We start from the raw sequence: 9969 nt of genomic DNA on the forward strand, positions 1-9969 counted from the left end.
TATATAAAATAATCCATTCCATGTTTGACACCCCTGCACTTTTATCACTAATTAGTTTTAATGTACCGAAAAAGACAACTCGGCAAACCTACCAATACTGTGGCAACAATACTTCGACATCATATGGTAAAAATGCAGTCATCAATAGACTTCACTCTCTAGGCAATAAGTACCAGGACATTGATGACTCATTTCACATGAAATTTATTACATATAGAACGGCTCTTCTTCTTTATTTTATCGGTAATAGTTCTAGGTAACTATTTGTTACTTTTGTTAAAAATTTGTTTTAAACTTCTTTATTAGTGTTTTTTTTTCTTTTTTCGTTTCTTTTCTTAATTAATTTATAAGTAAAAAATATTTCTCTTTTTCATTTTTTTTTATATCATTATATACTTTTATACATAAACATATACTATTTACCTAAATATTAGTTTTCAATAATAATACATATATATATAAATATATATATATTTTTAATGTTATTCAAAATTTACTTCTTAGTTATTTTTTTAACTGGTTCAAAGTATCTCTAATACCAAATTATCTTTTTTTATCGATAATTCTATAACTGGTAATATTTTATTCTTTTATATAGTTTATATTTCTTAGACTTTCTAAATTAATAATATTGTTTTAAATGCTCTGTATTACTTATAACTATGTTTACATGTATGTATATTTAATTGTATTTGTAACTAATATGTAAAAGGCACTAAGTGCCGTTTATTTCAATAAAATAAAATTATTTAATTTTAGAAACAAATAACTACCGTAGTTCGTTGACGTCGCGGCGGACACTAAAATGAACTTCCACGAGCAGATGCTAAACTCCGATCGGTCCCAAGAAGACGGCATGATTTGGAGCGGTTCGGGGAGGGGAGTTATAATAAACTTTAATATTTGAAACGAATTTACAAGGGATTTGGCATACATACCTACTAAATAATTATTTCAAAGGGTCGGGGTTTAGTATGACATTTCTTCAAAGTTCTTCAATTATCTACCAATATGGAGATGGCGGGTATTGGCAGTATACGACTCAAGTATGAATTATTAAAACTATTAGGTGTTCCATTATCTTACCCACAATGGCCACAATAATCAACTATTACTTAAATAGTAGGTAAAGATATTTATTTCTCCTACCCCAATATTCCCCTTAAAGAGCCTTCGCCTTGAGTCCTGCCGTAGGGGTAGAATAATCTGTAACGTTCATTAGACATCCGTTCGTGATTATTATTACAGAATTAAGGATAATATATTACTAATATATTTCACAGAGCGATTGCCGAGTATCCCAAATAACACGTTGGTATAATAATATTTTTGTCGGCCTTGCGGTGTTATGGTCAGCGCGTTTACCTACCATGCGAGAGGTCTCGGGTGCGATGCTTGATATGAAATAATTCTTTTTGAAAATGATATTTTTACACTAGAATATTACAAAGTCCCTGGACTGGTACCTGAAGCGTAAGACTGATCAGCTTTCCTTCGTGTAACAAAAAATGATCAAGATAATCTGCGATTGGTGTACCAATGCAGTGCCCTATGCACTATTATGAGCGGAAAGGGACTGATCATTATAATATTATGTTATGATATAATTCCTTTTCCGCATCTAATGGTTCATAGGGCACTATATTATACACCAGATGAACTAGCTGACAGGCGTCTCACGCTTAGATCAGCTACGTCTACGGCGAGAGGAAAAGTTATTATACCTCTACGCAAACAGCGCACTAAATTTGGTGAGCGCGCATTTGCGGTCGCAGGCCCTATGGCATGGAATGCTCTCCCAGCAGAGGTGCGAGGCTGTGAAAGTGAAGTGATGTTTCGGAAAAAACTTAAAACCTACTTGTTCTCTAAATCATTTGAATAAATCCGTAGCACGTGACAACAAAATAAATTATTTTAATTAAATTACAAATTTAAAAGCTTCAATTAAATTAACTTAACAATAGAATCACCATGTAAAGCGCCCTTGAGGTATTTTATTACGAAAATGGCGCTATATAAGTTATCCACAATAAATAAATAAACAACCGCATCGAATCTTGATAACATTTGTAACATTAAGGTAAGATGATCAGTCTTACGCATCAGGCGCTTGTCGAGGGACTATTTATTTATTTATTCACGGTTCCATTAACCTTTTACATAATTACAATAAAACCAGTAAAAAAAATAGAATAACATTGAAAAAAAAACAAAAACATCGAGAAAAGTATACAATGGTAAACAGTATTTATATATAAAAAAGAAAGAAAGAGAAAAAAGAAAAACAATAAATAAAAGTATTCTAATGTAAAAACCCAATTTAAAAAAATATTTCTTATCAACTATGTCAGGAATCGAAAGTAGGTACTCAATATTAAAATTCAGGTGTATACAGTCTGTCAATAAAGAGTAGAAAACAAGGGAGGGCGCCATTGTTGTTTAAATGGCAATACTAAAAATAGAACACATGCTGGAAATGTAATCCTGTGTATCCTACAATTTTGTAAAATATTAATTACACAAAAATATTTTTTCATTGCAATATAGATAGGTACCCACTGATCTCAAAATTAAATGAAATACAATAAATAACATACAAACATGACTTAATAGTAAAATATTTTTACTATCGAAACATACAGTAAAGATAGAATTGTTAATGTTTTTTAACACAAGTTGGTAGAAAAAAAATAATAACATGTAACTTTAAATATAATATAAGGTGGTTTCACGTAGACGGTGACATTCCTCGTGTTTCAAAGGTTTGTATAGAATACAAACGGACACTCTTCTTTATAATATATATATAGATAAAAAAACATATTTAAATCTCATTGAGAATCAGATTCAGAATCTAAAAACTCAACACCCAAAAATGGATCTTCTTCTATAAAACTGAGTTCAGCTTCATCTTCCGTGTCACCGTTATTTACTTGAATTATCAAGTCATCAATATTTCCATACAAGGTGTTTCCATCCTCATAATACTTTTTTTATTTTTTTTCTACATGTTGGCAACAATTTCTCCAGTTTTCGGAGCTTATGTCATGAAATGCATTTTCAGTCAGTTCCTTTATATTGTTTCCATTTCCTGTGTTTCTTTGAGCAACTTTTCGTTTTGCCAAAGCCCATATTAATTCTATGGGATTCGAGTCACAGTGATAAGGTGGAAGCCTTACCACGGTGTGACCATGTTCTCCTAGTAATTCATCAATTTCATATATGGGCTCTGGCTTGTGTTGTCTAACCAATATTAACAATGAAGGTTTCCTTAATGATAGATCAAAGGGGATGTTATTTTCTAACAGCCAATATTTGATATCATTAATTTTTGCTGCCGATGTTGGCGCTTTGTTAACAATTATGGAATGATAAAGTGCGTTATCCATAACAATAATAGATGGTTCTGATAAATTTGGAATAAGTCTTTCCACCACCCATTTTCTGAAATTATGCCCATTCATTTCAGAGTGATAGTCTTCCTTTGTGTTATTTCCACTGAAAATCAAGAGCGCATTAGGCACGAAACCTTTTTCGGTTCCAGCGTGCACAATAAGCCATCTTTTACCTTTTGAAATTTCATTCCGCACTCCACTCACATTCACCGATTGCCAACATTTTTTCAGTTTATATGAAGAATGTATATAACTTTCATCTAAATAAACAATATCTTTTCTCAGCTCTTACGGCAACATTCTATTATTCATAATAACTTTTAAATACGCTTCTCTCTTCACTGCAACATTTATTTTTTCTATAAGAATTTTACGGTTTGTCTTGTATTTTTTATATACAAAACTAATCGACATTAAAGTTTTTCTTAAATATTCGTGACTACCATCAAATTCCATGTCTTCTTTTAATACAGCTAACAAACTTCTCAACGTGGGAACTTCCTTTCGAACTGTATAAAAAAAATGTACCTTCTGACGAATAGCACTGATATCAAAATTATCTAAAGCTTTCGGAGGGCGACCCTTTCTTATTTTGCCTGGAGTTTGGAATTTACCCCCATTTGTTTCACTCTCCTTGACAATTCGCCTGATGGTACTTTCTGATTTACCTGCAAAAAGATTTATAAAAAAAAAAAATTTAAAAAAAAACATGTTTGAAAAATTGAAATAAAATGCATTCAAATTGTTATTATTCAAATAAAACTGAAAATATTTTTACTAAAAATATTTTTTTTATATATCGTTTACAGTATTTTGCATTTACAGTGTCATTATGCTTAAAGAGAACTGTCAAAACAGCATGTAAACATAATATTAAATAAAAAGTCATTTTCAAATGTTTTTAAGCAACAATGCTCAATATATCATTTCAAAGTGTTACAGAATTAAAAATAAATAGCAAAAACTTCAATACATACCAGTCATCTTGGAAGTTCGCCTATAATCGTCCGTTATATCCTTTATATAGATTTTTTCGTTATATAGATTTTTTCGCCTTTACATTCTTCCAAACAACGTTGAAAAACGTTAAAAATTACCTCCCTAGTGCCACTTTTTATTGTTTTATTCATGTTGATAATAGTTTTTATAATTAGTGAAATTTTAAAAATACATAAAGCCAATTTAAATATCAATATTACATGAAAACTCGTACGCCGACGCTAAACAAAATGTGTTTGATAGTTTTGATAATTAAATATCGGTGTTGCCAGTCTACAAATTTCGTAGTTCCATTTTTAATATTTTCAACTCTAAATTGACAAGCTGTGTATTATTTTAAATTCGTTGCACTTCAAAAAGGTGCATTTTGCGGAATTTGCCAAACTATCCGATGTTGTTTCTCATGAATTACGGTAATCGAGCCAAATTTGAGAGTGAAATTATGTTTTTATTTGTCTCCTTAGTAAATCCCATTTTAGAAAATCCAAAATTAATTTAGTAAAAATATGATTTTCCTCAGTTAGTGTTTTTTATGCTCCGCGGTTCGACCTTGTTACATTTGTTCGATTGCCGTTTTTTTATCACAATTCGTGTTATTTTTCTTTCAAAAAATACTAATGAAGGTGGAAGGTGAGTGCAATAAGCGACTATCGCCTGCGGTCCTACACGTATCCTACTTGTATGCCTTACCTTACTGCTGAGGCAGGTGCACTGATAGATAACATTGTCTTTTTATTTTAATTTTGCGTTAGTATTTATTTTACGATGGACCTAACTAACTAATAATAATAATAATAATGTTTGGATAATTTATATAGCGCCATTTTTGTGAAAATCACCTCAAGGGCGCTGTACAATAAATAAATATCCCAACACGTCTTGCTGCTACAGAGCGCATGGACGGTTGGGATTCTAGTTCCTCGTCTCCAATTATGATATATTACAATTATGATAGCATATTATGATAGCATATACAATTAAGGTAGCATAGTATGAGGGGGTATAATAATTAATATTAAATAGTACAATATAATGTCGATAATTAATTAAGTGTATATTTTTAGTATTATGTGGGAAGAATGTTAGGTTATAAGTTAGTTTTAATGTCATGGTAGAATGGGAGAATGCCGCTAGCTGACCGCGATGAGGCTCGCAACCCATCAGGTCGCTTCTCTCGGGGGGGCGCAAAGAGGAGGAATTCTCAGGAATGTAGAATTGCCACTTGGAATGTAAGAGGACGTATGACTGATAAGATGAATGAACTGTGTGATATAATGAAGAATAAATGTATAGATTTATTGTGTGTCTCTGAGACTTGGAAGAAAGGGAGTGGTTCGATGGAGCACGGTGATACTCTGGTTCTCTGGTCCGGTCTCCCTGAGACGGACAGAGCTTGCCGGGGTGTTGCTGCGTTTCTATCGCCAAGAATGATAGAGGGCATGAATGAATATGAATTTGTAAGTGAGAGACTCATGTTTGTCAGATTTAAGGTCGGACTGACAAGATTGCTTGTTATCATAGGATACGCTCCTGTCAACTCCGACTGTGAATCTGAGAAGGACGAGTTTTGGACGAGTCTAATGAATGTGATGAATGGGAAAAAAGATAGCGAAAGGATAGTTTTGGCTGGAGATCTTAATGGTTGGGTGGGAACAAGGAGAGATGGGCTGGAGTCAGCTCTAGGTATGTTTGGGGATGCAAGAGTGAATGACAATGGGAAAAGACTGCTAGAGGTATGCCTGGAATGGAACCTTTTTGTATCAAATACATTTTTCGAACATAAAGGAATCCACCAATACACATGGGAGAGAGGAAATGAAAGGTCGATTATCGATTATGTCATCATTGACTCTAGATTGAAGCCTGTAACTGTCGACACACGTGTGTACAGAGGGGCCGAGATGGAATCAGACCATTTTTTAGTGGTCTCAAGGGTGATTCTGTTTAAGGGATGGCGGTCCCAAACAAAAAAAGTCCAGGCTCCTTCTAGAGTCAAAGTTGAAAAACTGCAAAATGCTGACATAAAAGATAATTTTGAAAGATCTGTGAGTCACAGACTGAACGAAAAAGATGTAGAATGTATGGGTATAAACGATATGTGGGAGTGTTTGAAAATAAGTATGTGCGAGGCGGCGAAAGAAGTGTGCGGTGTGACAACGCTAGGGAGAAAGAAAGGTGATGCGTGGTGGGACGACGAAGTCAAAAAACTCGTTAAAGAAAAGAAGGATGCGTGGATAAATTTGCTTGCTGTAAAAAAGAATACAATTGAATATGAATCGGCTAAACGCGTGTATGGTGAAAGTAAGAAAAAGGTTAAGCAGGGTGTATGTGAACGGAAGAAAAAATTGAAGGATGAAGAAGGAATGAAAATGACACACAATTTCCATGAAAACATTAAAGTTTTCTGGAAAGCTGTGAAAAACTCCAGGAGTAGCAGTGAAAGCGGAGGCATGACAGTTGTTAAAGATAAGGATGGAAAAATGGTGACTAGTGAGAGTGGAATAAAAGAGAGATGGAAGGAATACTTTGAGGAAGTTTATGAATCGCACACTGGTAACTCGGGCGGTGCCGATGTATCGACATTATCCGAGGTGTGTCTGAACGCAAATGATGAGGTAAGTCAGATTAGTATGAAAGAAATTATCAGCGTTGTCAAATGTATGCGGAATGGTAAAGCGCAAGGGTATGACTGTATTGCAGCAGAGTTTATTAAGTCGGGTGGCAAATTAATTCTCACATGGCTACATAAACTTTTTAACTTGTGTCTCAAGGAGGAAAGGACTCCACCTGATTGGAGGAGGGCAGTTGTTATGCCGTTATACAAGGGAAAGGGTTCTAAGGTGGAGTGTGGGAATTACAGAGCTATCAGTCTTCTGAGCGCTGTCGGCAAAATGTATGGAAGAATACTGATAGAAAGAGTAAGAAACGTGACCAAGGAGAAAGTATGGGATGTACAGAGTGGATTTATGAATGGTAGAGGATGTATGGATCAAATATTTGCATTACGCAATATGACAGAAAAGTTTTTGGCGAAAAACCAGAAGCTTTTTTGCGCTTTTGTTGATTTGCAAAAAGCATTTGATCGAGTTGATAGGAAAAAATTATGGATGGTTCTATCGGAGTATGGAGTGAGTGACAACCTTGTCCGCGCTATTGCTTCTTTGTACAAAGATAGTGTAGCGTGTGTAAGGGTAAATGGGTCATTAACTTCCTGGTTTGACATCCCTAAAGGAGTCAAACAGGGATGTGTAATGTCACCGTGGTTATTCAACATATACATTGATAAATGTATGAGAGAATTGAAAAGTATGGATGTGGGAGCGAAAATGAGTAATCTAACTGTCAGTTGCCTTCTGTACGCCGATGACGCAGTCCTCCTAGCTGACAGCGAAGAGGAACTGCAATCCTTGGTTACAAAGGTTTACGAAGTGTGCAAGGAGAGTGATTTGCTAATGAATGTGCAAAAGTCGAACGTCATGGTCTTTGAAAGAAATGTAACTATGACTGAATGTAAGATTGTAGTAAATGGAGATAGTTTGAAACAGGTCGAAGAATTTGTATATCTGGGTAGTATGTTTACTAGAGATGGAAATATGGACAAGGATATTGAAAGGAGGGTTAGTGCCGGTAACAGAGTTAATGGTGCCTTAAAGTCTGTCGTAGCAAATAAGTGTCTATCGCAAGAGGCTAAATTAGCAGTTCATAATGGAGTTCTGGTACCAACCCTAATGTATGGAAGCGAAGCATGGAGTTGGAAAAAAAGGGACGAAAGTAGACTGAATGCTGTTGAAATGCGATCCCTCAGGCGAATGTGCGGAAAAACAATGTATGATAGGTGCCCTAATGTCGAAATTAGAGCAGAATGCAAGGCTGAGTTAAGCATTATCGACAAAATTAAGAAAGGTCTTTTGCGATGGTTCGGTCATGTGGAGCGAATGAATGATGAAAGAACGGCTAAAAAGATTTATGATGCGAATGTGTCTGGTTGTAGAAGTCGAGGAAGGCCGAGAAAGACATGGCATGATCAAGTACAACAAATTCTTGAAAGTGGTCATGTGAAAAGTCGGAATAATCGACGTGCGTGCATGAGAAGATGTATGAATGTGAAGGAAGCAAAGGAAGTGTGCCAGGACAGAGTGGTGTGGCGTTCTATCCTCTCTGCCTACCCCTCTGGGGAAATGGCGTGATGGTTAGTTAGTTAGTTAGTTATGATATATATGAGCTAGATAACAGAACGTCTTGCAGCTACAGAGCGCATGGACAATAAGAAATCTAGCCCCTATTTACATTTTTATTTTCAATTTTTTAATTGACAATGAAGTTTAGAGTTTAAGTGATATTTTAAAAACGAAATAAAAAGCAAGTTTATAAAATTAGAATTTAGATAACAAGTCTTGCAGCTACTGAGCGCATGGACGGTTGAAATTCTAGACCCCATTTACTAAATTTAGATATTTGATGGTTGATAACATTTACATAATATGATAAAAATAATATGATAGCTAACATCACAAAAAGTCTTGCAGCTTCAAAACGCATCGACAAATGGAATTTCAACAACATAAGAATGATTTTAAAAAGTTAATAATAAAAATAATTTGAAGAAACGCAATAATAATACATTGAGCAAAGAACTAGTAAGTATGGCAATTAAGTGAACATGTAACAGCACAAAGAGTAAAATATATAAAACTAAACAAAGATAGCATTCCTTAACTTATTATTAAGGTTAACAAGACAATAGACAATATTCTCAAACTCGTCCCTGTTTTATATTGGTGTGTAGTAAACAGGATCTATTGTCTTTTTCCTAGTAAATAACTGTAAAAACACTTGGTTCACATTTGGCTGTTCCCTAGGAGATGATAGTAGAAACGCATCTGTGTGCGTAGTGTAGAGTGTAGGTACCAAGGAATATATCCGCTTCTTTTTAATTTTGTTTGTTATTACTAAACGCATATTTCCCGCCTAAAATTTCTGATTATTATTATTTTACTTTGATTAAGATGTCAGATAAACTTGTTTATTACTTTTGATATTCAAATAATTTTACATGATACAAGAAAAAAGGTATCAAACTAACTAACCATCACGCCATTTCCCCGGAGGGGTAGGCAGAGAGGATAGAACGCCACACCACTCTGTCCTGGCACACTTCCTTTGCTTCCTTCACATTCATACATCTTCTCATGCACGCACGTCGATTATTCCGACTTTTCACATGACCACTTTCAAGAATTTGTTGTACTTGATCATGCCATGTCTTTCTCGGCCTTCCTCGACTTCTACAACCAGACAGATTCGCATCATAAATCTTTTTAGCCGTTCTTTCATCATTCATTCGCTCCACATGACCGAACCATCGCAAAAGACCTTTCTTAATTTTGTCGATAATGCTTAACTCAGCCTTGCATTCTGCTCTAATTTCGACATTAGGGCACCTATCATACATTGTTTTTCCGCACATTCGCCTGAGGGATCGCATTTCAACAGCATTCAGTCTACTTTCGTCCCTTTTTTTCCAACTACATGCTTCGCTTCCATACATTAGGGTTGGTGGACCTCCTTTAATAAA

The 9969-nt window shown here is 34.7% G+C and overlaps 1 protein-coding gene across 1 annotated transcript; it reads right to left on the reverse strand.

Moving 5' to 3' along the window:
• Positions 1 to 2993: 2993 nt before the first annotated feature.
• On the reverse strand, positions 2994 to 4379 carry LOC148270786 (uncharacterized). Its single transcript, XM_088242196.1, has 3 exons — positions 4373 to 4379; positions 3932 to 4063; positions 2994 to 3682 (listed from the first exon to the last, which is right to left on the reverse strand). The coding sequence occupies exons 1-3, from the start codon at positions 4377 to 4379 to the stop codon at positions 2994 to 2996; spliced, it is 828 nt and encodes a 275-aa protein (XP_088098322.1).
• Positions 4380 to 9969: the final 5590 nt, after the last annotated feature.

The sequence above is a fragment of the Micrasema longulum genome, unplaced genomic scaffold (genome assembly GCF_059751315.1).
Source record: "Micrasema longulum isolate JH-2025_06_02 unplaced genomic scaffold, ASM5975131v1 h1tg003407l, whole genome shotgun sequence".
Classification (NCBI taxonomy): Eukaryota; Metazoa; Arthropoda; class Insecta; order Trichoptera; family Brachycentridae; genus Micrasema; species Micrasema longulum.

What these genes read in the sequence shown, in the direction of transcription:
- LOC148270786 (XM_088242196.1), bottom strand. An exon ending in TTTTGATATCAGTGCTATTC is followed by an intron (nt 3,683 to 3,931) that starts GTCAGAAGGTAC and finishes TGTTGCCGTAAG; the next exon opens with AGCTGAGAAAAGATATTGTT.